Raw genomic sequence first — 27,006 nt, forward strand, 5'->3', positions numbered from 1 at the left:
TATGTGCGGTCCCGGCAGAGCCTGACCTGCTCAGACGCTGTTGGTAAAAGCAGAGGCTGCAGAGCCCCCATCTGAAAGATGCCAAAGGGCCAAGTGGTTTCCAGGGCCTGGCCCACACACAGGTAGAAACCTGGGCTACTTAAAGGCAGATGGAAGGCAGAAATCTTCTACCATCTATGTCCATTCGTCCTGATTTGACTGAGATTTGAGCAGGGTCCTTGGTCACCGGGTTGTGTTGACTAAAGAAATGTATGGCTACATATTAACCCCTTTGGGTCCCATAGCTACATTGGCTATGCTGTTCTGCTCCCCAGGAGTTCAGGAACCACCCTGAGAAGTCACTGGAAAACTCCAAGGGCCTTCCTCTGCCTCTGCCTGCCATGTCAGTAGGAACAGTCCCCAGGCTGGGTTTCAGGACATGTCTGTATTCATCTCTAGCTCAAAGGTTGGCCCTGTTCAGGTCAATCATTCCTTTGGGACTTAGTTCCTCCTCAGTAAGATGGAGGTGCTACCGACGGCTACAGTAGCTGCCCAGAAATATAGGACAAACCCGTTCTAGAGCATAAAGATCTCAGAGGCAAAAGCAAGATAATAACAGCTCCCATTTCTGAGTGTTTTGCAGAGCATGTGGTAAAGGTTTCGGCTTCAGTGCTCACACCCTAGGAAGGAGAAATAATCATCCCCACAAAACAAACCAGTAAGGCTATGACGTAACTCACAGACAGGGTTCAGACCCAAGCAAGACGATGACGGTGAGTTCATATTGTGTTGAACTGCCATGAAGGAAAAGGCTAGACCCACCCTTGACAGCCAATGAGCTAAGGAAGTGAGCAGAGCCCTCGAGGAGCTCATCAGCTTTGGGTGTGTGTGGGAGTGATCACAACAGCTTTTGCTAAAGGCACAAATGCCCGCCAGCAAGGAATGTGTATGGAAATAGGCGTTTTCACATGCGATCCTATTCAGCAATGAAAAGGGGGGATGGGCTACAGACCGGATTGAGGCAGAAAAGACGAGTCTCGCTGTGGTACTCTGTGAAAGAAATAACCAAACAGCACACGCTGTGTGATCCCACTGATAGGAGCGTCCTAGAAAACATAGTGAACCTGAAGCGTCCATGCTTCCCTGGCAGAAGGAGGCATGCAGGGGCAGTAGATGGGCATGTAACGGTCAAGAGGGACATAGAGAACGTCTTCTGGGGTGGTAAGGTAAAGCTGATCTGTCTGACGGGTGTGTGCATTTCTCAAGGCGAAGCCAACTGTTGTTGTATGTGCTGGATATGTGCAGTTTACTCTCGGCTAATTTTAATCTCAACAAGCCTGCTTTGTGTGTGGAGGTCAAAGGTCGTCATCTGGTATCTTAATTGCTGGACGCCCTTTCTGAGACAGTCTCTCACTGAACTGAGATCACAGGGATCCACCCCATTTCCACCATCCAACCTTCCCACCCCGTCCCCAAAAGCTGGGATTACCTGCGTGTCCTACAGCTCGGGGCTTCTTACGTGGGTGCTGGGAGTCCAACCTCAAGCCTTTATGCTTATCTGAGCACTTTGCCCACGGAGCCGTCTCTCCAGCCCAATGTAGCTGTTTTTCAAAGGCAGCTTACTCCAATTTCCTCTTTGCACAGAGGGGCAGACTGACTTACGACTTATCTGGGGTCATAGAGGCAGCCCTCTCTCCACTGTACTACATGGGATAGGAACTCAGAGACCCCCTCCCCGCCCATGACAGGGAATAAAAACTGCAGAGAGGGGGCAAGAAGATCTTCAGGAGACCAGTCGGGGCGAGCCCGGTGAGGCAGCAAGCTTCCGGGATGGGTCTCCAGGGGAACCAGCCCCTCCTCTGTTGACGGCTTGTTTCCCCTCTGATGAGGGAGGCCTGCAAAGGCCACTCTGGTCCTTGAGTTATTGATTGCCTGTGTCCCTGGACACATCATTTCCTTGGCTCTAGTAGACAGAGTCTGGGTCAGGCCCCACCCAGCAAATGGCTAGCACTTAACACTTTACACTCTAGGTTAACCTTGAAGGTGTCAGCTTTCCAGAAACAGGGCCAGCCTGAGGGTGTTCCTGGACGGCGGTGGAGGCCAGTCCCTAGGCAGTATATGCTGGGTCTCATCGGCCATTGTAGGGACAGTTCAAAGGCCCTTTTGACTGGCAGTCTGTTGGCCTGAGGTGACAGCACTCTTTAAAAGTTTGCCTGTGTCCTTCCTTAGCTCTGTGTTTTCTGAAACTTGGCCCAGTGCACAGAGACACATTGCCGTAAGCAGAGTGTCAGCAAGGTCAAGGGAGGGTGCAGAGAAGTACGAAAAGACCTTTTTCTTTTTTCTCTCCTCTCTGTAATCTCCAAAGTTGGAGGACCCAAACGGAAGGCTCAGACTGGGTGGAGCAAAGGCTTTAAGTCAAAACCCAAATTAGAACAAGCCCAGAGGGCCAGGTGGTGGTGGTGGCACATGCTTTTAATCCCAGCACCCAGGAGGCAAGGGCAGGCAGATCTGTGAGTTCAAGGCCAGCCTGGTCTACAGAGTGAGTTCCAGGACAGACGGGGCTACACACAGAGAAATCCCGTCTCTAAAAATAAAACAAAGAAAAGGCCCAGAGGAAGGGGCCATCCTCTGTCCCGGCTTCCACCTCCCGGGCTGATGTGGGTCCCTTGTGCTAGTCAAGAGGAGAGGTGGGTGCCGGGGGCAGGTCTTCCTAACATCCATGCCCCTGTTGTCCGTCTGAGTGTGTCTTTGCCCTCGTGTAGAGGAGACTGAACCAGGAACAAGCTTGTGATCCCAGCTCTCAGGAGACCGGGAAGTGCCACATAGCCAGACCTTGCCTCAAAAATGAGATCATCAAAACGAAACAACCAGAATGCTTGCGTTGCAGAGGATACCCATCTTGGTGAGCTCTCGCCCAGGCCATTTTGGGTGATCAGAACAGGTGTGAACAGCTTCAGGACAAAGGCCAGGAACAAGAGTGGTGTGGCGAGAGGCTGTCATCTAGCATCCTTGAGCTGTCAGCCCCCCCAGGCAAGAGACGCCAGGAGAGCAGGGACCAGTCTCTGAAAACCAGGGGGTGGGGGGTGGGGGGTGTGTGTGTGTGTGTGTGTGTGTGTGTGTGTGTGTGTGTAGAAGTCAGATCTCCCACACTGGTGTGAAGCAAAGCAGGAGTCAGCCCAACGCCCACCCAAGATGGTCAAGAGAGCTGGAAGGGCCTGCAAGTGAGCTCACCTGGCTCTGAAGAGGAGGCCACCACCGCTCAGCATTCCCTAAAAGCTCAGGGTTGTCCCCTTCAAGTCAGCTCCCTCGAGATGTGGGCCTCACACACAGCAGCCGATAGAACCAAAATGAGTTCTTACTACCAAGGGCCAGTAAGCAGCCTCAGCTGCTGCCTGCAGGCTCCTGCCCCATCTGAGTTCCTGTCCCAGCTACCACTAATGATGTTTGGAAGTGATCTGAAAGCAGAAGCCAAGGAAACCCTCTCCTCCCCACGGTGCTCTGGTCATGGTTACACAGTTACGTCTATACCCTAAGGTTGAGCAGGAATAGACTCACAGGGCAATGTGAATTCCCGGGGCATAGCAGTCAGGGATCCCGAGTATTCTGGATCCCAAGGTTGCTCTAACAACTTCAATGTTAGAGCATTCCTCTAACTTTTACAAGTGCCAGGTAATGTGGCATGTGGCTCAGTGGTGGCATGTACCAGGCCCCGGATTCAACCCCTAGCACCACAATAAATAAACCCTGAAAGGACCGCCCTGTACAGAGCGTGGCCCTATGAAGCCCCAGGGCCAGAGCCGAGCATTCTCCTGGCTTAGTGGGCTGGGACCTGCATGCGCTCTTTCTGGCCTTTCCAGGGATGCTCCACCCGGGCTTTGCATCCTCCAGATGGAAGAGGCTCTCCTCCTCTACAGTTTTTGTGTTCATCTTGTGCCCACCCCTTTTTCCAATGGCACTCCTGTCCCACCCAGCAGCTGGGTTCCAAATCCGCGTAGAATTGTCAGGAGCAGAGACAGAGAGGCCTGGCAGATACTGGTGCCTCCCAGTGACCTACCCCACCGGGAACATCTGTCTCCTCTGCAACCCCCTCCCCAGCTCCCTTTTGCCACCATGGGCTTTATTTGAGCAGTCCGGCTGTCCTGTTGGAAACTGGGCCCTGCACGTGATGAATTGAGCGTTGTGTGTGTTGCGTAGGAAATGCTTGAACTTTTCAAGAACAATTAACTTCTCAGAGCCCAAGTGTACACTTGTACCCCGGTAGTCAGGCTAGGAGGACAGCATAGATCTGACAGAGAGTGCACCAGTTAAGAAAGTGGAGTATGATGCCGGACTTGCTAGGTTTAGCTTCCTTTGTGGCCTTCTTGTTAGGTGCACCGGCGTAGGGAAGGTGCCTCCCTGAGTCAGAGTTGCACAATGGAGACAATGATCTCTCTCTCTTTTTTAATTGCTAAGAAGACTAAATATGTGAATACATAAGCAAAACTATTGAGACACGACCTGGTATACAGTTAGCATTCTGTGTGTCCTATGTGCCGGGAAGAACCCAGCGCCCGCCCGGGGGAAAGAACCCCCTGGGGGTCAGGCAAGAGAATCACTTCAGTATGTACCCACCCACAGACGCAGGGGCAGGCCGTAAGGGGACAGGAGCTCCCCCCGCCTGGGGGGGGGGGTGTAGAAAACAGCCGGGCCCCTTTGGGGAAAAAAATTTTTTTTTTTTTTTTTTTTTTGGCTCGTTTGTAACACTGACTTTGACGGAAGCCCTGGCTGTTCGGACCCGGCCAGGTTGAACCAAGGAACCGCCCCCCCAGGCGGGATTAAAGGGCCAGGTAAACAAACCCCCTCGCCCCGGGTAGGCCAGGCGGCCACCGGGGCCGGGCAGGAGGGCTGTCTGGCCCTGTAACACTGATTTGACAAGCAGCTTTTGGACCCCCAGTGAATACTAGGCATTAGAGGGGTAGCTAAGAACTTAGCACCTGGCTGGGGTAAGATGCAGGGCTGCACTCCCTTTCTGGAAAGCGAAGATGGTTGTCTGTCTATACTTGGGAGCCAGGTTATAAACAGCTTGGCAGTGTCCAGGGGAATTAGGACAGCAAAACAGGGGTTTGAGGGATGGTTAGCCGTGAGGTAGAATGTTCAGGAAGATTCCAGACAGAGGCGCGATGGAGCTCAGAGGTAAGCATGGCCTCTTTTGGGTGAGCAGGAGCCTCACTCACAAGAGGATGGTGTCTGGTAGGCCTAAGCCACACTTGGAAGAAGGCTCAAACAGGACCCAGAGCAGAGACAGGGAGAGGCTGGAGTGGCTGGGATGGAGGAGGGATTTGCCTGGAGCAAGGACTCAAGCTTTTATTAGGTCAAGAAGAAAGGGGGTGGGAAGATAGTATGGTTAGAGGAGGCGAGCAGAGGGCCTTCTGGTAGCTTCTGTTTGTCTGCGAGGTGGACAAGGCAAGCTATTGGTGCTGAGCTTTGAAAGTGGGGGCAGGGGTTTGAAACTGCTGGACTGACGGCATCAGGAGGCTTTGGGGCCTAGCTGGGGCTAGGGCCCGGATGCACAGGTCACCAGGTGTCACCTCTGCCCCGTGCTATGTGTGTCTTCGGGCAGACCCCAGAAACTCAGAGGTCCACTGGGGGTGTTCACCAGGAGGCTACGCAGCAAGCCAGCATTGTTAGCCACACCAACGGCCATGGCACTTGGCACACACTTCGCGGAGGAATGGGGGAAGGACAGAGCGTCCTGTGGAGGGGAAAAGGTACTAAAAGGCCTTGCCTTGCTTTAGGGACACACTACAGGCATGCCTTGTTACCTTGCTAGCTTCCCATCCCTCACCTTGAATGTGACTACGGTGAGAATCGAGTGCCTTTTGTGTGGAAGTGCCTGGTAAACACGTGGGAACCCTTGGCAGGAGACGGTGGCTGGAAAGGGTGCCCATGAGGCATTTGCTCGGTAGATAGTAGTTATTGTTGAGTAGTATGGAATAAGAGCATGGAGACAAGTCTGTGACAACCGCGGCCATAAACCACTGCGGCCGAGCAAGACCGGCAGTGAACTCTGGCCAAAGTCACAGGGTCACAGCTTCAAAAAAAAAAAAAAAAAAAAAAAAAAAAAAAAAAAAAAAAAAAAGAGGTGTGACCAGGGCGTGGCATCGCTTCTGATGCCATCAGAGGGCAAGTGAAGAGGAGGGCCTGGTGCTCTTCTGCAAGGCCCAGGCCCTCTAGGGAAGAGGGTAGAAGGACTCCAAAACGTTCTTATAAAAACAAAACAAAACCTCGACCAGCCAGGTGCCAGTGTCAGGCCTGGAGACTTTAATGTCCAGCTGGTTGGAGTAGCTTTGTGACAGACAGACCCTGGCACTGACGAGGCTTTGTGAAGGACGTCAGAAGCTCTGCCAAGACCTGCTTCTAGCTGGTGAGGAGAAGGGCCCACCCTGCCCATCTGTGGCCTCCTGCCTGGTTGACATGGTTCCTGACCACTGCTGCCCAGTTCACGAAGCTGGCCACTGGGGGGGGGCAGGGAGGCTGCTGGGCTGGGCTAGTCCTCCTCCATTCCAGCGCCTTCTGGCCGTTGGTCATTCTGCGTGGGCCTCACACCTGGGACGGGTAAGTATCTTCTGGGAGCAGGGACACTGGTGCTGGTCCAGGCTGCCCAAGGCGGAATGGAGGCTCGAGCCTCCCGGGGCGTGGCCCCCCTCTGGTGATGACTCTTGTTTAAGTAGCTCAGCTGCTGCCACCTCCACCTCCTCTGGCTCCATCTGGCAGGCATCCGCCAGGGCCTGGCCTGTTGCTATGACGAAGCTCGCGTCTGCTGCTAAGGAGTCTAGTCCTCCTCGAACCAGAGCCTGCAGGGAGGAGAGGAGGTTGGGTGGGTCTTCCAGGAGAATGGCCTGTTGGCCCCACCCTCTCCCCATGACAGACCCTCACAGAGGCCTTGCTGTGTGGCCCGCTTCCCAGCCCCAACCTCACCTCCTGGATCAGGAAGGTTGTAGCTGGAGCCGTGCACCTGTGAGCGGAGTTCCTGGGAACGCTCTCCCCAGAGTTCCCACTGTAGGGTGTTCCCAGAGATCTTGGCATGGAGCCCTTAGTCTCCTCCTGCACAGGAGGCTCTGCCTGGAGGAGCTATTCCAAACACACGAAAGCAAAGATCCCCACCCCCGCCCCAAACAGATACACTAGAGCCAGCTGACACCGTGGACCCCACAGCTCATCCAAGGAAGTCTCAATCAACACCCACAGACTGGGGAGGACGCGGGGGCACAGGGTCCTTCTGTGATGGAAGGACAGCTACCTCCAAGGCCCTTCCCCTGCCAGAGCCACACTGCTAGCGCCCGGCCAGGCGCTATGTGGCACTTCCTCCCAGGCCTTCGCCTTTGTTACCTGGCATGGGGAAGGAGACACCTGGCCTCCAGGCATCTCTCTCTGCGGCATCCGTCCTATCCGTCCGTTCGGTCTGCTCACATGGGATTTGCTTGGAGGTCCTGTGGGCAAGGCCAGACAAGGGCAATGGGGCTGCTGACTCCCGATGGCCATGTGGTCAGAGCCTCTCTTGGTCAGCTTCAGAAGGTGGTGGAGAGGGTAGACACATGTGGAAGCCTAACCAACTCCAGGTCGGGCAAAACTGGCTCCCCTTGCCTGGCGCTTTGACCTCAGGGTCTGGGAGAGGCTGAGGGCCAGACTTCCCAGCAAGTGCTTTCTTCACGGGGGCTGTGTGCGTGCGTGCTAGCGTGTGCTGGACAGCAAGGAAGTACTCCAGCATTCTGGAGCCTTCCTCAGGCTGCCAAGGACGCTCCCACTTCCGGGCTTGGCTAGCGCCTGTCCCATCATAAAGGCTCTGGGTGGCTCCCCCCCCGTCGTAAGGAAAGAGGGGGCACCCTCAACCCCCCACTCCAGGGGAAGGCCCAGCTTCTTAGTCCCAGAAGAGACTGACCAGAAGAGCCCCTGCAGGGCTGACTGAAGGGTCCTCGGGCAGCAGGTGTGTCTGTCTCTTCCGGGGACTCCCTTTCATAGCGGATGCTGAAACACAGGCAGTGGAGGCTGTAGCCCACTCACGGAGGCACCAGTGACTGCCCTGGCAGAGGCCAGGGGCTGAGTCTGCCAGTGCTAGACTCTATCCGCCCTTGACTCTTATGGCTGCCCCCACTCCTGCTCCTGCTCCTCTGCCCTCCTTACCATCTGCATTGCTTCATCCATCGCTCGCAGGACGCCAGTTCTCAACCCTGACCACACACGGGCTCGGCTCACCCGGCAAGCCCTGACCCACATAGACAGCTGGCCACTCTGAAAGCTCCCGGTATCTTGTTCTGGGCCAGCCCTCGGTCGTCAGTAACCCTTCTGTACTCATTGGTCCTAGATGGTCCCCATCATACCACAGGACATACAGCCCAACAGCAGAGCCCAGGTTGGGTTCTTCTGTGTCCCACACTACCTAGCACAGTGGTGACCCAAAGGCATGGGGACCCTTCAAACATTCAGGGCTGTATTCTTTGGACTAGAGTGAGGTGTGGGCATTCCTGAGAGGGGAAGTAGCTGTTCCGTTGGTGTCTGCCCTGCTCTGCCCAAAGAGAAGGCCACCCAGCTGGCCCGTCGAGAGCAGAAGCCCCAGCGGGAACCCAGTCCCTGTGGTATGATGGCTAAGGGACTCTGCTCCCCTCTGATTGTATTTTGTGACACTTACATCACAGCGCAGCCCAGGATTAGTGAAAAGGGAACTACCCAACTGACATCATCCAGAATTTCCCACAGCATGTGCTGCTGCTGGAAAGCCCTTTCTTAAACATTCCTATGTGACCAAAACATTGCAGGGCCTGCCTCCCTACTGAGAACCAGCGCTGGCTCACGTAGGTGGCCAACGCTGACAAGAGGCTGCCCCCTGCTGGCCAAAGACGCCCTTCGGTCCAGGTTTGCCTCTTGTGTTAGGGGTGCAGAGCGGTCCCCAAGGGCACCCAGCAGCAAAGGACATTCTGCAAACTTCACGGTGTCTCCTCCCCTCTCAAGCCCGGCTCAGAATTCGTACGCTCACAGTTGGAAGTGAAGTGAGCACCGTTACCTGGAAAACACCGGGCTGTTTCTATGGTGGCTGTTGCCACAGGCAACGTTGGCATTGGCATTGTTGGTGTTGGCCCGAGCGAGAGGGTGGGCGCCTGGGTTGTGAGGGAAGTCCTCCAAGAAGACAGGCGACTCTAGCTCCTCCATCTCTATCTCAGCAAATTGGAGGGGTCTTTGGTTGGCCATGACAGGGGGCAGGGAGTTGGTCCTTTCCAGGAAGTTGTCCACTTGACCAAACAAGCCTCCGGTCCTCTAGAAGCAAGGGGAGAGTAGGAATACTGAAAGCAGCGACTGGGCGTGAGAATACGGGGTTCATCGGGGTGGCGGGGGCGGGGGGAGGGGGGGCTGTCACCCTGGGATGATGGTGTTAGGAGAAAGCAAGCAATGGGGTTGGAAGATGAAACTATAAGAGGCCAGAAGAGAACAGCCCAGAAGGTGATGCTGGAACATAGTCCCCACCCACAGCAAGGTCTAAATTTGATGGACAGACAGGACACACCTAAGGAACCATATAAGTAACACACATTCACACACACACACACACACACACACACACACACACGCACACACGCACACACGGCACGCTGAATTGCGAGTCTGCCGAACTCCAGGTCCCCTCTAGTCAAGTGACATGGGGCATCGCCATGCCTTTGGGACACCATTCGTGAAAACCCAATGGAGTTTAATGGGCTGTCCAAGAAGAGTCGCCAAGACCCAATAGGTTACAGCTCTCCACAGAACTAAGAATCAGGGACTAGCCTGAGTGGAAACGGATCCTCAGGAGGTGGAATTAGTTAGGGTTTGTGGACAATGTAGGAAAGGGTGTATCATATTTAATACTTTGGCTGGTAGATTCCGAGTCCCGAAAGATTTGAGTGGCAAGGCGTAGGTGGTGTCTTGAGCCTCCACAATCAGTGCAGCCTGGCTTCCAGACCCTTCTCTCTATGGCTGCCTACCATGTCTGGTCCCTCAGAAGTGTGTCATGGCCCTCACTCACCCGGAATATCCCCTCCTCCATGGCAGCCTCAACCATGGCTCTCTCCAGTTCCTCCTCTGCCGTCAGGTCTCCTGAGATGGCGCGGTGGATCTCAGGAGCCGCCTCTTCCTCTATGGTCCGCAATCCAGCCTGGAGATGGCAAAGTGACCCTGTGACCCTACAGCCCAGGAGTGGAGACCAGAAACGCAGCGGCGACCCTTGGAACCCATCCAGGTTGGGCTTTACCTGAATCTGAACCGTGTCCTTTTTGGGCCGATACCCATAATACTCCTCCTGGCGTTTCATGAACTTCCGGAAGTGTTCTTGGATGAGGAATGTGGCATAGAACTTACCCACTGTCACCTCATCATCTGTGGACAGAGAAAGGGAGGTGGTGAAGGCCGGTGGGAGTCTCGCTGGATTCGGAACACGGGCTGGGGGAGGCAGCAGGCTCAGGCTCTCCGTCTATCCTGCTGAGGTGGTGAACGGGCCCTGGCGGATGGATGCCCATGGCCTCTGCCTACGGGTATGAGTAGTACCTAGATGTCGGATTGCTGAGGGACTCCCTGAGGAAGCTTCTCCACCGTTCCCAGCCTAGACTCAGCACCCACCTCCTATTGGAGGGATAACTTGGTCCAGGAGCTTCATGCTAGTTCTCTTCCAGATCTTTTTGATGATGGCTCTCAGCTCCTCGTTAGCCTGTTCGAAGTTGCCTGGGGCAGGAGAAAGGTACGGGTGGCCCTAAAGTGACCACACTGACACAGCCTCGCGTGAGCTGCCGGTTCTGCCCACACCGGCGGCTCAGTGTTCTTTTGTGGTAGCTGCTGTACTCCAGCCTGGCGACGACGGGATGAGGTCAGGGGCAGCCCAACCCCTGGGTCCTGTACTGAATCCCCTGAGCTCTCGGCTCACAGTGACCGCAATGGTTAATTGTAGGCCACCGGCTCCCTTGCCTCTATTAAAACATCAAGTCCTTACATACTCCAGTCTGTCCCACGGTCCGCAACCAGGTGTCTTGCTGCTCTATCTGGGTCCTTCTTGAGTCCTGGCTTCCCTCTGCTTGTCTGCCCGTGGCTGCCTCAGACTTCATTGGCCAAGATAGGGGCGCGGCCCCAAAGGCTCCGGAACCCCGCCTCAACCTCACTCCCCCCACCCCCATGTCTGTATTGCTGGTTTAGGGGCCTCCGGGGTTAGCGGAGTCAAGTGTGGGTTCTCATACCTGCCCAGTCCTGGGTCCTACCCCTGTCACACTCAGAGCCACTCAGGGGCACCCAGGCCTGAGTGAGCACCTTCCGGCCTTGGCCCTGACACAGCTGAGGATTATGGAACAGAACCTTCTCAGGCTCCCTCCAAAGCAGGGCATGAATCCTACAAAGACCTGCAGGGCATGAGTGGCTGGAGACTGCGGCCTGGCTTCCCTCTGCTTCTGGCCACATTTCCCGGGAACCTGCCTCAGAATCTCTAAGAGAAAGGGGGCATCCGCATCCGCGAGGGGTCTCTCACCTTCCGTCTTTATCTTGAGGGCTGTGCGTACCAGGGCGAAGAGTGTGGCGTTGAAGGTGACGGTGCCATCGCTGTTCAGCGGCATGTTCATGCCCACCAGCCTCTGTCGGGGGAGAGGTAGCGCTGGGACCCGGGGCCGCTCAGCGGGTCACCTGGCTGACACTAGCTAGCCCAGGAGGTCAGTGCTGCAAAATGCCTCCTGTCAGGCTCTCCCTAGCCATCCAGACCCACAGCGTCTGTTGCTCCTCCTTCCCCAAGCCACAGCTGCTTAGCCTCACAGGTTTTTTGTGTTTTATTTCTTTTACCTTACATGCTACCCTGTGTGGGCAGAACTTTCCGAAGCCCAGAGGGGGCTGGATCCTCCTTAGCAAGGTAACCACATCCAGGTGCTTGATTCTGCCCCTGTGGGGAGACACATAGACCAGTGTGCCCAGGGCTGTGACCCACAGCCCTCCTCTCTACTCAGTGGGAAAGAGGGAAGGAAGCCAGAGCCCAGGACTATTGCCTAGTCTTAAAAGGCCCAGTAGCCTGGTATATTGGTTTAAATATATTTTAGTAAGTATTTGTAAACTGCACACAACGTGTTTTGATCATATCCCCCCCCCACTCTTCTCAGATGCCCCCTCAAAGCTGTTCAACAGAAGAGAGGAGGTTCAGGGTTGCCCACCACGGAGCGGGGCTCTCCATGTGGGGCGGATACACGCTTTCTTTCAGGGAGTTAGTCGTCCTCTAGCACAGGGGATCTGGATTTCACTTCCTTCCCGCTAAGACCTTCCTTTAGGTTTTGGTCAAGCTGCGAAGGTGGCGGGGTGGGGGGCGTCTGGGGTTTATTAATAAATCAAGGGCGTGGCATCCCACTTCAGAGACCCCTCCAGAGCTGGGAACACATCAACAGTGCAACCGTGACCTCGGAAATAGACTCAAACAGAGCAACCGGGAAGGTCAGGCGAATGCGTCACGGGCAGTAGCCGAGTGTTGCCCTGACAGCCTGGTCCTTAGCGCTGGCTGTGAAAGAAATGAGACCTTTCTGTCTTGTAGGGAGCTCAGGGGTTCTTGTGCTCACAGATAAGCACCACGAGAACCGGGAATATTAAACGCACAGGGTTGTTTTATCAAAGAAAAAGATGTATGGCCTGTTTTCTGCCCAGGAGGCTGGGAACGGAGCTGGCTAATAACCTAGGTAACCCTTGGGCTACCTGTAAGGCCAGGCCACACCTGCCCCCCCCAAACTCCCACAAGCAGGACCAGATGTGGGCATTAACCTAGGTGACCTCTGTGCTATCTGTATGACTTGCCCAGATCCCTCCCCTAGGCCCTTAAGATAGCACATGCAGCCCGTCTATAGAACCCGTCTTTGTGGGAGAAGTGGCATGTCCTTTGAGAACAGCTCTGATGTAATTATGTCTCCCAGTGCACATGGGATTGTGTCACAGTAGGAAACTTTTTTTTTTTCTTTTTTCTTTTCTCTCTCCAAATTGTACTGTATTTAAATATGGCTAAAATAAACTGCCTGTGTCAGGCTCTAAAGTTAGAACCAATACCAGCACTGAGTTGTGTTGGAATGGATTTCCTTTTTGTCTCATACAGATCATTACTTTATTGGCTATGGTGTTCGCAGAGACCCCCACTCTATCTGTATCCTAGATGTGTGTGTGTGTGTGCGCACACAGTAATTGATACTTTACATTGAGTCCAGGGTCTTTCACATGACAGGCAAGTATCTATCACTGAGCCATATCCCAGCTCCCAGCTCAAGTTAGTGATAGGAGCAATTAGATTAAAAAAGTGTCTGTCTGTCTGTCTTTCTGACTATGTGTGTGCAGGTACCCATGGAGGTCAGAAGAGAGTGATTGATCCAGCTCTTGGAGCTACAGTTACGGGCAGCTGTGGTCATTTGACATGGGGTCCTCTGGAGGAGCAGCCAGTGCTCCTAACCTCTGAACCATCTCTCCAGCCCCCCCACCCCGCCACTAGTTTTTAATGTTCCCATTGGAAGCATTTCAGAGTGCAGTTGCCAAGGGCTCTGGACAGACCCGCCTCGAGTTTTGGTGCCATCATTTAATTTCTCCGCACCTCAATTTACTCATTTGTGAGACTGCAATGACCAGAGGGACCAGAGGACCTGTGCCTTAGATTTTCGGAAGGATCGGATGAGCCAATACAAGTAGCATTTAGACCTGATGACTGGGAAAAGTTTAGCAAATGTGATCTTCCTACCTCGTCTATGAAGAGAAGCAAGAGAGGAAACCCCCTCCCCCACCGAAGCTTTAAAGTTCACGCACATGGCCCTGACACAGGCTCACGGCAATGAAGACCCTAACTCACACAGTCTGAGTGGGGCCTGGGCCTCTGCATTGTACTCAATCAATATGGCCAGTGAGCAGAGCCCACAGTGAGGAGCCACTCCTCACTTCCGAGTACTAAGTGTCCGACTAGAAGCTTGGTGAGCAGCGTGTCCTCAGAGTCGGAGTGTCTCTCCTCTGAGGGAACCCCTCTGACTCGGAGACGTGCTGATCCCCCATGGACCCTTGGGTGGATTAGGGGGGAACAGAGACTCCCGAGGGAACACTAAGATGGAAGGGTGGGCCGTTCGGCGAGCACGCAGCACTGCCCACAAAGACTCACTTAGCCTCGGGGTCATACTCGGCCCAGATGGCCTTGAACTCATCCAGGTGGTGGGGGCCCAGGATGGACCAGTCCCTTGTGAGGTAGTCAAAGTTGTCCATGATGACAGCCACAAAGAGGTTGATGATCTGCAAAAGGACAAGGGCTCCTTCCTCATTACAGCCCCCAGCAGAATCCACATCCCGCATGCAAGCAAGGCTGACTTCTGTCCCTGCCCACAGTGTGCTCTGCCGGGGCACTGGTGACAATTCACTAAAACCAGGGCAGGGCACCTCCTGGGGAGCTGTTCTCGCCTCTGGGAGCCAGTCTGCCTCTTCTGAGCCTGGCTCATGCCCTCCTGCCCAGCCAGCCCTTTCCTGTCTACCCTGGGAGTCGAGTTCTCGGGCGTGTACACACACACACACACACACACACACACACACACACACACACTCACTGCATCAGGGCCAGGGCTAGGTCTAATTCATGTTTCTACCCCTCCCCCGGCCCTGTGCCTGGTAAGCATTAGACACTCAAAGGTTTGGGGTGAGTACAGGGAGAAAATGGAACACTAGCCACGAGGCGGGTAAGTGGACGCCACCCCCAAGTGACTTCATGCCGTTTCTGACCCTAACCAGACCCTCTTGACACATTTCCAGGGTGTCCGTCGTCTTGTAACACAGCATCTTTCTGTGGCGGGGAATGGTTAGGGCTAAAGGTCACTACCACAAGCTTCTACCTGTTGAGAACTGGCCTCGTCACGGCCCTCTAGATGGCAAACTATGTGCGTAACGTGTATAGTACATACAGCAACCACACCATACACACAGAGCAAGCGTCCTGCAGTCTGCTTGAAGCAAGAAAGAAAATCTCACTAAACAAAGATATACCCCGAAGGATCAGAACAGGGGAGAGCCGTGTTCCTAAGACGTCTTATGTAGGTTCCACGCCCCCTCACCCCTCAAGCCCCGCCTTGGCAGGAGCCTGCACACTTCCTTTCTCACCAGGAAGGCGCAGAGCATGTAGAAGCTGATAAAATAGTAGTAGGCGAAGTTGGTGCCACACGTGTACTCCTCACCGGGGGCGTAGTCGGACTCTGAGTCACACAGCTTCCCGTAGCTACAGGCCAGCAGGATCTCTTGCCAGGCTTCTCCTGTGGCACACCTGGACAGAGGAAAGACACTGTCGTCCTCTGTGCGTCTGCTTGGGCCTTGGGAACATTAGCCAGGAGGCATGAACAGAACTGGGCTGCTTCCCAGAGGTCGGTGGGATCGCGGTAAGCCGGGCCACGGCGTCCCCTCCTCACTGCAGCCCCCCCACCACCACCTTTATACGGGTCTAGAGTACAGAAGACCTTTCTTGGCGTGGGGTGGCCTTTACATATGGCTACATCCACAGCGGGGGGGGGGGTGAGCGTTATAGATCGATGTCAAGGGTCACCGAGACCTCGTCACTTTTCGGGAGGGACATTTGACCCCTGAACTCCGCTTCAGAGCGGCGAAATAGGCGGCACTCCACTCAGGAGGAGCTCAGCGCCGCCAACGGGGCGTGAAGGGGGAGGGGCACCCCTCCAGTGCAGGGCCTGCGTGGGACCAGGGCTGCCCGAGTGCAGAGGGGAACCCAGCAAAGCTCCTGCCTGAAGAGCAGCAGCACAGCCTGAGGGAAAGTCTGGAAGTTGTTGTTCCGGTTTATTTGCGTGCCGTCCACCATGGCTATCTTCCCGAACATCTGCGAAGCACAGAGAACCAGGGCACACGCGTCTCTTCAGTCCTCTCCCACCCTTATTTCTCCCCAGCGCTTGCACTTAAGGCCATGGCAGATGCGAAGCCAGACAGATACACACTGGAGTCTTTTCTGGGTCAGGGCAGCGTTCTTCCTATCAAGCCCAAACGGGGAGGGGGGCGGGGATAGGGGTGTGGGGTGGGCGCTGGTAGACAGTTTGTCTCAGCAAGCACTAAGATGGTCAAGACATGGAGAAGGGTTCTGGGGTAAGGCCTCCAACTAAGCTTCAGAGACCAGATCTGGGCCCGGAGGCGCACCAGGTGCTAGAGAGTCTCTGGCTCATAACACCCGAGCGTCTGGGGCTCAGTTCTGCCTCTAGGGGCCCGCCCCCTTGGATGCTGGGATGTGGGAGGCAGGGACAGGTCAGTGTCCAGGGACATGTTTGCTAGGCCTTTCTGGGTCCAGGGACGCACACTCAGCTTGGCTACCTCTCATCCTCTGTCCCGGGCCAGTGCGCCCCTCACCTGCATGCCGATGACCGCGTAGATGAAGAACAGCATAACTATGAGCAAAGCCACGTAGGGCAGGGCCTGTGCGGAAGGGGGTGGAGCCTCAGCGAAGAGCCTCATTTGTCCGCTGTGCAGTCCACAGGACCCTGCAGCCTGTCCTCCCTCACCAGGGACCTGCCTGGCTCTGCTCCCCGGGGACCCCACCGTGGGCTTAGCGCCACCCCGGGTCGGTTTCCTGGATCCCCGGTCTTGGCCTTTGAGCTGGGCACTTGCACCTGGAAGGACTTGATGAATGTCCAGAGCAGGGTGCGCACGCCCTCTGCCCGGCTCAGCAACTTGATCAGTCTCATGACCCGGAACAGGCGGAAGAAGGCGCTGGAGATGCGGGCGCTCTCATCTGGGTCCTGTGGGGCAGCAGCCCCAGAGGTCAGTCTGGGGAATGGCACTGGGGGTAAGGGGCAGGGCAGGCAGGGAATGCAGCACGCACGCGTGTGTTTTGTGTGTGTGTGAGTGTGAGAGACAGTGTGTGTGTGTGTGTGTGTGGAGTGTGTGTGTATGAGTATGTGTGTGTGAGAGAGTGAGTATGTGAACGAGTGTGTATGAGTGTGTGTGAGTGTGTGTGTAAGTGTGTGTGAGAAAGTGTGCGTGAGTATGTGAACATGAGTGTATATGTGTATGAGTGTGTGTATATGTATGAGTGAGTGTGTGAGAGAGTGTGTGACTGTGAGAGAGTGTGAGTATGTGAACGAGTATGTATGAGTGTATATGTGCATGAGTGTGTGTGTGTAAGTGTGTGTGACTGTGTGAGTGTGTGTGTGAGAGTATGTGAGTATGTTAGTGTGTGTGAGTGTGTGTGTGGAGTGTGTGTGACTGTGAGTGTGTGTGTGAGTGTGTGTGAGAGTGCGTGAGTGTCTGTGTGTGTGTGAGTATGTGCGTGAGTGTGTGCGTGAGTGTGAGTGTGAGAGTGTAAGTGTGTGAGAGTGTGTGTATGTGAGTGTGCGTGAGTGTGTGAGTGTGTGAGTGTGTGTGCGCGTGAGTGTGTGTGTGAGTGTGTGTGTATGTGAGTGTGCGTGAGTGTCTGTGTGCGTGAGTGTGAGTGTGAGAGTGTAAGTGTGTGAGTGTGTGTGTATGTGAGTGTGTATGAGAGTGTGTGTGTGAGTGTGCGTGAGTGTGCGTGAGTGTGCGTGAGTGTGTGAGTGTGCGTGAGAGTGTGTATGTGAGTGTGCGTGAGTGTGTGTATGTGAGTGTGCGTGAGTGTGCGTGAGTGTGCGTGAGTGTCTGTGTGTGAGTGTGTGCGTGAGTGTCTGTGTGTGAGTGTGTGTGAGTGTGTGTGTGAGAGTGTGTGTATGTGAGTGTGTGTGAGTGTGCGTGAGTGTCTGTGTGTGTGTGTGAGTGTGTGTCTGTGTGTGTGAGTGAGTTGTGGAGTGTGTGAGTGTGTGTGAGTGTGTGTGAGTGTGTGTGAGAGTGTGTGTATGTGAGTGTGCGTGAGTGTGCGTGTCTGAGTGTGTGAGTGTGTGTGAGTGTGTGTGAGAGTGTGTATGTGAGTGTGTGAATGTGCACGAGTGTGTGTGTGAGTGTGTGAGAGTGTGTGTATGTGAGTGTGCATGAGTGTGCGTGAGTGTCTGAGTGTGTGAGTGTGTGTGTGAGTGTGCGTGAGTGTCTGTGTGTGAGTGTGTGTGTGTGTGAGAGTGTGTGTATGTGAGTGAGTGTGGAGTGTGTGTGTCTGTGTGTCTGAGTGTGTGAGTGTGTGTGAGTGTGTGTATGTGAGTGTGCGTGAGTGTCTGAGTGTGTGAGTGTGTGTGAGTGTGTGCGTGTGAGTGTGTGAGTGTGCGTGAGTGCGTGAGTGTGTGTGAGTGTGCGTGAGTGTGTGAGTGTGTGCGTGAGTGTGTGTGTGAGTGTGAGATCTCCATAGTGGGAGGGTTCCAGCCCCACTTCAATCTCCATTGTGTCATCGCCTTGGACCATCCCGGGATGCGGGGCTCTGGGGCCACGTGTCTCAAGAGGGATGGGTGTAGAGCCCAAGCTATGCAGTAAGCCAGTGCTTGGGAGCAGAGCAGGGACTCCTTCTGGGCAGAGGCTGCAGGGAGGCCTGGGTTCCTGTCACCTCTCCTCTCTGTAAACGGGCACTGAGCTGACGTCTGGGGGCCTTAATGTCGCCTCAGCGAGCTGTTTGCCGCACACTCAGTGTGGTCACCCCTACTTGCCCCACCCTACTCATCAGTGTTGTAAGCTGGGCTGCTGCCCTGTGCAGGCCTTGGTCCTGTCCCCTGTGCCCGCTACACTGTTGCGGAGGTCCCGTGCTCTCGTCTATAGAGAAGCTGTGTGGAAGATCCTCAGTCCTCTGCTCGGGCTCAAGGTAGACACTCCATCCATGCGTACTCTACCACAGAGCCCCTCCTCTACCCAAACCCCAGCCCCCACGGGGCCTGCTCTAGGGAAAGGAACCCTGGATTCTTTCTGCGGGCACCCCATGCGATCCATGCAGCCGGCTCAGCATGCAAGCTGCAGGGCAGGGAGAGCAGGCTCATGCGGCCTGAAATTACAACGTTCCCGCAGCCTCCGCCCAGGCAATATAGTCCCCCGCTGGAGGCCAGGAAAGTCTGTGGAGAAAAGAGACGAGGGGGGAAGGAAAGTGGGGAAAGGCACATGGGAGGGGAGGTGAAGAGAGCTGTCAGAGAGGACAGACACAGGAGAGTTAAAAGAGAGAAGAAGACAGACAGACAGACGGGCGGGCGGGCGGGGACGGAGGCCTCGCCTCCCGAGGCTGCAGTCGGGGCAGTGGGGAGGAGGACAAAGCTCTGTGGGAACCATGAGGCAAGGGAATAAGAGGGGAGGGGAGGCTGGACAGACAGGCTCCGTCTCATCTTTGAGGTACATCTGTGGGTGGCAAGGGCTTGGGTCCTTGCTGGGTCTGGTTATGTGGTACAGAGAGCGTCCTTGCTGAGGACATCCTGGGAAGCACCTGTTCACAGTTATACATAGGCGCCCCTCATCCCCTGCAACCAGGGTTGATGCCCTCACAGGGGTCCAGCGTCCAGGGGCTGGGGGAGACTCCTCTCACGGGTGTCCCTTGCCTCAGGACTGGGACCAGGAGCGAGGCTCACATCTCAGCGGCCTGGCTCCTCAATGGTTGGGTATATGGGAGTGGCTATCTTTTCCCTGGCCACGTATCACGAGACGCCCATCTTTAGAGCCTGGGTTAGTGAAACACGCAATCCCTGAGCATCCATGTGTCTGCAGGTAGAGTGGTCCTAGCACACAGGCTCCCTGCATCTCTGGCCTCAACCCTGGCTGCCTGAGGGTTCTAGAGAATTATAGTGGGTATATGTCACTGCTGGAGCCCACTGGAACTGTGACGCCGGTGACTATGGGACAGGCCTGGTTTCAGTGGACACCACGAGAGTCTCATGTGTAGCCAGATGACAGCTCGGCTCGTCACGTGTATAGTCTGACCAGTAGCCGCTTACCATGTGTGGCCGTTTGAATTGCAACGGAAATCAAATAATACTAGAAACTAGCTCCTCAATGACATCAGCTACGCTTTATTTATTTACTTATTTTTGGTTTTTCGAGACAGGGTTTCTCTGTAGCTTTGGCTGTCCTGAAACTCGCTCTTGTAGACCGGGCTGGCCTCGAACTCACAGAGATCGGGCTGCCTCTGCCTCCCGAGTGCTGGGATTAAAGGCGCCTGGGAGGTGCATGCTAGCAGGGCAGGGTAGGCTGGCACAGCAGTTCTGACCCACAGGCGAGGCTGCCCTTCCCTGGTTTGTATGTCAGGGATGCAAACCGGTCTTAACCTGACTCAAACACATATTCCTGGCCAGGGAAAACCCAAGTATGACCATGACACCCCCACAGCCAAGAGAGCGTTCTCCAGCACACAGGCCTCAGACTTTGAGAAGTAGCCATGTGAACTGGGGCATTCCCAGTTCCCTCTTCAGGGCGCTGGTGGCAAGTGTGGCTCTCAGATAACAGAGCGCCGTTTCCCTGGCAACAGCATGCATGACAACATGAAGGCACACAGCACACGTACACTACACATCATCCTCTCTCCCCTCCCTCAATCTCTCCCTTCCTCTCTCTCTGCCTTTGCCCAGAGCCCACCCCCTGCCAGCCCTGAGCAGATGGAGCTGTCTGTCACCATTTGTGATGAGGTGAACAGGGTTCCCAGGATCCTCCCGTTACAACAGACAGTTGGTGTGGTGGCCAAGTCCCCAGAAGGTGCCACTTCCCCCAGGGCTGAGCTGTTGGAGGCTCAGCCCAGGGCCCCTTCCTCACAGACTGCTTTTTTAGCCGGGCCCCCTTTCAGGCATCTTCAGGGTTGATGTCTGTCTTTCCCATCAGCTTGGTGCTTTGGGCCAGGATATAGGAAGCTCAGAAAGAGGCTCTGCCTATGATGACCCTCCTGCCTCGAGTGAGGTAACCCTTGGGTAGTATCCCCGGCTCCCCAGTTCCCCAGCTAGAGTGAGTGGCTCAGGCAAATGTCCTCCTGGCTTCCCTGCCCTTGCCTGGCTCCAGAGTGTGGCCCTGTGACAGATAACCCAGGAGGACACTGTCTTTTGCTTTCCGCCTCTGATCTTTGGATCCCCTCTTCTAACCTCTGCTTTTGCTCAGCCTTCAAAATACACCCCCAAGTTGACCGCCTTTCACCATGCTTACAGACAACACCCTACTCTGCCCTCTGCCGCGTAAGGACCGCTGCAATTTCCTCCTGGCTGCCGTCCCTGGGTCCCTCCTAGCCCAGGTTAAGCACAGCAGCCACACAGATGCCATCAGATCCAATGTCTGACCATGTCTGCGCCTTCCGAAGAGCTCTTAACGCTCTCAGAATAGAACCCAAGATGCACCGACAGCTTTTGATCTCGGTTCCTCCCTATCCCAGCTGCAGCAGCCTCTCCCATAGCTGCATGGCTCACTCCTTTGTACTGGTCAAATCTCCCGTTCCAGAATGCTCTTGACCGCACCCTCCTTTCTTTATCTATCTCCATGTATCCCAGCACGGGATGGATTTAGTTATTGTCCCCTGCTGTGCATCTGGCACCCAGAGCCACACAAGGCAGGCGGAGGGATATTCAGTAAGTGTTTGATAAGTGTCGAGCCTGTGACCCTCCACAAACATCTACAGAGCAGCCAACAAGAGCCCTACCCCGGTGAGGCCGCTGCCCACCCCATACTCACGTCGATCTCGCTCAGGATGACATCAATGATGCTGCCGATGACGATCAGGAAGTCGAACACATTCCAGGGATCTCCAAAATAGCCCTGCGAAGGAAGGTCATGGATGAGCTGCTGGCAGCCAGCAGGGGTGGTGGTTAGTGGGGGACACCCATCAAGGTGCTGGGCAGGGCGGGGTTCCTCTCTGGAGGCCCGTGCTTCAGAAGCAGAAAGGGAGGCAGGGGACGTGAACAGATCCGCTGAGGTTGTACCCAGCGTCTGTGAGCAGCCTGGGAACAGGAGTCTAGGTTGAAGGGCCTTCAGCAGAAGGAGATCAAAGTCTCTCCTCTCAGGCCACAGCTGTTCCTCTGTCCCCCGAGGCCCAGCCACTCACCCTGGGCTTGAATGCTATGAGCTTGAGGACCATCTCCAGGGTGAAGATGATGGTGAAGGCCACGTTGAGAATGTCTGAGACGTGATTCATCTGTTCTGACTGGTTGTAATGCTGAAGAGGTAACATGGGAGAGGTGGGCAGGGGGAGGGGAGGGCAGACTTTAGCAGCCTCAGATTGCAATCCCAGATCCCTCCGCTCTATGGGCAGCCCCTACCGTCTGTCCTTGGACCCACTTCTCACCTGCTTTATCTCAGAGAGCTGAGAGGTTAGTAATTCCCTGACTTCTACCAGATCTTAAGGGCACCGTTCATGTCTATCCCACTCCATAACAGGCAAGGGTCCCACCAAGTATGGCTCGGGGCTGCAAGGCCAGACATCATTTACACGGTGGTCCTGGGTGACCAGAATTGGCAGTCTGCTAGGCAGGGTTTTTTTTGGCACAGTCATTACGATAGAGGGCTGACGTGTTCGACATCACCACTGTTGAGTGGGTCGCAAAGCCAGCCCAGTTTCCTGTATCCTACACACCAGCTGCCCCACTGATGGGGATGGAGAGACCCTTCAGTCAACAGCCTTGGCTTTTGGGATCACGTGTTTGGACCACCTGAGACTCTCCCTCTTTTTTTTTTTTATTTTTAAAGTTGATGAAATTCCGGCATCTTCTACAGAACCTTCCCAGGTGTGTGAGAAGGGTCTGCTGATTGCCGGTGTTGCCTATGGCTGCCTGCTGCCTGACTCAGTCCCCCAAAGACTATATTCCTCTACATGACCAGGGCCTGTAGCTCAGTGAGTCTCCTCCCGGGACCCCTCGAACCCACAGGGAATGTGTGGTCCCTCCATTGTGCTATTGTTTCAGTGTGAGCCACCAGCCCTATAGGCTTGCGTGTTTGAACACGCGGTCCCCAGACTCTGGTGCTCGGGGAGGAAGTAGGCCTAGAGGTTTACAGCTAAGCCTCGCATCCCACCCTGACTCTGTTTCCTGTTCCGTTGAGATGGAAGGTTCCCACCATCACGTGCCAGCCTACCGCCATGTCTTTCCTCATCATTATGGGCTGTATTGCATCCCCCTCCAATCACAAGCCAAAATAAAAATGACCTCTCCCTCCTAAAGTGTTTCATGTAAGGTGTCTGATGTCAGGTGAAAAGCAAGCAATTAGTGTATATTAAGCATGTCTTGGGCTCCTAGGAGTAGGGAGACTAGCTGTGAAGTCTCGTAATATACGGACTCAAGGGACCGGATGTTTAGTTAAACAGTAATGCTACCGGATATGATGTGGTCCATGAGAGGTGGATCCTCTCCTAAGAGGGCCGCCTGCCTTGTGAGTCCTAAACCTATCGTTCTCGGGGTCAAAACCTAGTTTCCCAAAACACCCAGCCACCCAGATTTGTGCCAGGGAGGAAGGGAAAACGGAAGACACGGGTTCTGTCCCTGCACGTCCTCCATGCCCGCAGCACCCATGTCCTGTTTACAGATCGCTGTCCCATCAAGGAGCTTGAATTGGCTCCTTTACAAATAAACCACAGGGATCAGGGCTGGGGGCAGCTCGTGGCTCCTGTGTCCCGCAGCTGGTATGCGGCAGATGCTCTAGAGATGCTCCCTGGGATGGACTGGGGACTTCTCTATGCCCCTGCCCTGCCCTGCCCAGGCCCAAGGTCTTAGCTGGGTCAGCCCCTGGGCTCCTTACCTGCATGCCTAGGCAGACAGTGTTGAGCATGATGAGGGCGAACATCAGGTACTCAAAGTAGGAGGAAGTGACGAGGTACCACACTTGGTACTGGTACGGGTTTTTGGGGATGTAACACCTCAGTGGGCGGGCCTTCAGGGCATACTGTACGCACTGGCGCTAAGATACAACACAACAGGGCAGGTCGGCACCAGGAGGCCCCTGCCTCCATCTCTGTACCCATGATCACGGGGTTGTGCAAGCTTGGTGCTCAGGACAGGGACGGCTGTGGCCGGAGCTGCTACTGACTGGCTGAGGAACTCTGAATGACTTGCAAGATACATTACACTGGGCATCTTGGGTTCTCCTCGAGCGACCGTGACCCATCCTGATCACAGCTGCACCCCAGGGCAGAGATTCTGAAAAGCCGCCTTCCGGGGCAACAGGGAAGTTCCGGAAAGCCCCCCCCTCCACCAATGTGAACTGCTTCTGCTTCGGGTTGGGGGGAAAATGGGGTACACAGACTAGGACTGGGCATCAGCGGAGGGTGGGGGGCTGGGGGGAGGGGCGGCTCTCTTCGCGGGCCTGTGGACTCTGCTTCCCATCTCCGGCAGGCGGCTCAGTACCTGGTTCTTGTCCAGCTCACAGTTCTTGTACTCAGTCTCCCCCTGCTCCTGGAAGGTGACGATGACGAAACCCACGAAGATGTTCATCATGAAGAAGGCGATGAGGATTATGTAGATGATGAAGAAGATGGCCATCTCTACTCGGTTGTTGTAGATGGGGCCCGTGTCCTCCTCGTTGGAGTCTATGGCCTTGTACAGCAGCCTTGGGGTGGGCAGGGAAGGGAGAGGTCAACTGGCTTGGGACAATGAGGCTGAGATCCAGGCCAGGAAACCTCTCATTGGCCACAGAAACCAAGGAACCCTTCTGAACAGCCGAGGCATGGGAGAGAAGGCAGGACTGGTTTAGGGGAGGCTAGGCACCCTGCCACTCCATGGGCATCTTAACCATCATCAGTCAACCATCAAGACTCCCCTGTGGGGAGAGAGGCATGCGTTTGTTGGGGTGGGGGTTGGGCATATTTTGTCAGAGTCCTCCGGTCAGGCTTGTTTAGGAGCTGCGTGAGTCGGTGGGTTTGCTGAGCACAGCCGCAGGCTGGGCTGGTACAGTGGGGGCTGCTGGTTCCTTGGCATCACCCTATCCGTGGCCCGTGATGCAGCCAGACCCCAGGTCTTACTCACTGAGGCCAACCCTCGAAGGTGGAGACCGTGAAGAGTGACATCATGGCTGACAGTACGTTGTCGAAGTGGAAGTCGTTGTGTGTCCACTGGCGGGGGCGCAGCTCTATCTGTGCGGGGTCTCCGTCCTTGTATATGTAGTAGTAGCCCCTGACACACGGAGGGAGGCTCCGTCACTCCACAGCGTGGCTGGCACACCCCCACCCACCCACATCCCCTGGGCCCTGAGGAGTGAGTGTGCCCCAGCATGCCAGAGAAGTGGGGTAGAAAGGGGGCATTCCCTCCCCACGGCTACTGAAGGCCCGCCCGGGCCGATTCCCACCCCGAAGGGCATCATGCTCCTCGTGTGAGCCGCCCCCCCCCACACCCCTCAGCTGTCAAAGCCTGGCGTACCTGCATTCCTCTTCGGTCATCTTGGATAAGTCATTGCAGCTATAGAACTTTCCCTGCATCCGGGAGGGGGAAGGAGGGATGGAGACGGGTCAGGAAAGTGGGCTCTGTGGGAGCTTGCGGGGAAGGAGAAGGGAAAGAAGGCATTTCTTCTCTTACTCTGAGGGCAGGCCATCACCATCCATTTCCATGCTCCTCATCTGTCTCCCACCCAGTGCTGCCTTAGGTGGGCGCTTGTGGGATAGCGGAGGTGGGACCTGGGGCTGTAAGTGTACCCAGCCCTGCCCCTTAGGCGATGGCGGCCATCGAGGCTCCCATCTTTCCTCCTCTGAAGAAATCTCCCTCACAGTCCACACTGTACAAGGGAAAGGCTTGCCTTGCCCTTGCCTTTCTTCTTGTGCTTGTGGGCAGCCCTGGGCTGCTAAGAAAACAGACATACAGGTCGACCTTCCCAGTAGGGCTCTGGCAAATTTAAACATGTCCTCAGAGTTAGACAGGGGTCCCCGGCACATCCCAGATGAGGCCCGATCTCCCCCAAACTGACTTCAGCAAGAGCACATTCTCTTTTTCACACACTGAACACCTGCAAAAGGTTTTGTTTGGGCAGTGAGTTGGATGCAAGCCATCCTAAGAAATTCACGGATTCTGATCCGGCTCCTTGGAAGGCCCCGAGAGAGGAGCACCTAGGTCAAGTGGCCTCCCTTCAGGGCCCTGCCGTTTCTTCAGGGCCATCCTTTAAGGCTGCCAGAGCAGAGGGGGGAGGTGAAGTAAGGGCCACAGAGGAGGAGACTCTGGGGAAAGTGGGTATCCCTTTTGGCGTCTCCAGGGCAGTGGCCAACAGGACCCCTCCTCCTGAGAGACCTCAAGAGACCAGATACTTTGCTCATGTACCATGTTTTCAGAGTGACCGTGGATTTGCCTTTGAGCCCCTCAACCCTAGCCCTGGCCCATCTAGGCAGAGAGTGATTCATTCTCCCAATGATCCTACTGCTTGCCTAAGGCTGCCGAGGTTATGAAACCGTGCATAGAGTCGTGCTAGGGAGTAGAGTTCTCTGCTGTCAATTTCAGTGTCCTACAGAAACCGAAGAGCTGCGTTCCCCCAGGGAATTAGTGGGATTGGTCAACTACGGATGAGAAATGAAGATGCCTCTACGGAGGGAGGCTCCCGGGTGGTGTGGGTGATGCCAGACATCCTAGGCAGGGCCTCGGACTGCAGGGCCCGGCTACCGCAAAGAAGATGGCTGGGCTGAGGTGCGATGGACAGCCCCGAGAGAGCACGTGGAAGCTGGAGGGCTGGTGAGAGGGAAGGTAATGACCAGGCCCGTGGATAGCAGTAAACGCGATGGCAAGTTGGCCGGAGAATCAGAGGCTAGCAACCAACAGGCATCGCCCAGCCAACAAGTTGCTTCCTAACTGGGACACCATGGATTCGGGGGCCATTGGCTTTCACAGTCTGGGGTTCTTTCGCTTGAGAGGAAGTGGCCCCGGCTTTTGTCACGGCCCTCAGGCTGCTGGCCTGGCAGGGCCTCACCTTGAAGAGCTGCACTCCGATGCAGGCGAATATGAACTGCAGGAGGGTGGTGACAAGCACAATGTTCCCGATGGTGCGGATGGCAACGAACACACACTGTACCACGTGCTGCAAAGGTAGGGGTTAGCTGGTGGGCGCGGGGAGCGGGCCTGCTCTCCCACTGCATCCCTCCAGCCCGCTCAGGGGACCCTGGCAATTCAGGACTCTGCCTCCTAGTACAGCTAGGCGGCTGGGGGAAGCTGGCTGGCCTGCCCCGTCCTCCCCCGCCATGGCTGGCCCACATCGATCAGAGTTGAGGGAGGA

The 27,006-nt window shown here is 55.4% G+C and overlaps 1 protein-coding gene across 1 annotated transcript in view; it reads right to left on the minus strand.

Moving 5' to 3' along the window:
• Positions 1–6,253: 6,253 nt before the first annotated feature.
• The window catches only part of Cacna1s (calcium voltage-gated channel subunit alpha1 S), a 53,550-nt gene continuing 32,797 nt past the window's right edge, over positions 6,254–27,006 (minus strand). Inside the window, exons 22-44 of the mRNA XM_051183206.1 lie at positions 26,704–26,811; positions 25,176–25,228; positions 24,786–24,932; positions 24,168–24,369; positions 23,563–23,721; positions 21,878–21,988; positions 21,508–21,591; positions 18,873–18,929; positions 16,605–16,733; positions 16,345–16,410; positions 15,735–15,826; positions 15,103–15,262; positions 14,120–14,247; positions 11,800–11,896; positions 11,495–11,597; positions 10,603–10,704; positions 10,238–10,362; positions 10,013–10,141; positions 9,017–9,267; positions 7,898–7,983; positions 7,348–7,448; positions 6,937–7,089; positions 6,254–6,812 (exon numbers count right to left, since the gene is read on the minus strand). Coding sequence (XP_051039163.1) covers positions 6,543–6,812; positions 6,937–7,089; positions 7,348–7,448; positions 7,898–7,983; positions 9,017–9,267; positions 10,013–10,141; positions 10,238–10,362; positions 10,603–10,704; positions 11,495–11,597; positions 11,800–11,896; positions 14,120–14,247; positions 15,103–15,262; positions 15,735–15,826; positions 16,345–16,410; positions 16,605–16,733; positions 18,873–18,929; positions 21,508–21,591; positions 21,878–21,988; positions 23,563–23,721; positions 24,168–24,369; positions 24,786–24,932; positions 25,176–25,228; positions 26,704–26,811 — 2,913 coding nt within the window. The 3' untranslated portion in view covers positions 6,254–6,542. The remainder of the gene's footprint in view (positions 6,813–6,936; positions 7,090–7,347; positions 7,449–7,897; positions 7,984–9,016; positions 9,268–10,012; positions 10,142–10,237; positions 10,363–10,602; positions 10,705–11,494; positions 11,598–11,799; positions 11,897–14,119; positions 14,248–15,102; positions 15,263–15,734; positions 15,827–16,344; positions 16,411–16,604; positions 16,734–18,872; positions 18,930–21,507; positions 21,592–21,877; positions 21,989–23,562; positions 23,722–24,167; positions 24,370–24,785; positions 24,933–25,175; positions 25,229–26,703; positions 26,812–27,006) is intronic.

This window comes from Phodopus roborovskii, unplaced genomic scaffold (assembly GCF_943737965.1).
Source record: "Phodopus roborovskii unplaced genomic scaffold, PHOROB, whole genome shotgun sequence".
Lineage (NCBI taxonomy): Eukaryota > Metazoa > Chordata > Mammalia > Rodentia > Cricetidae > Phodopus > Phodopus roborovskii.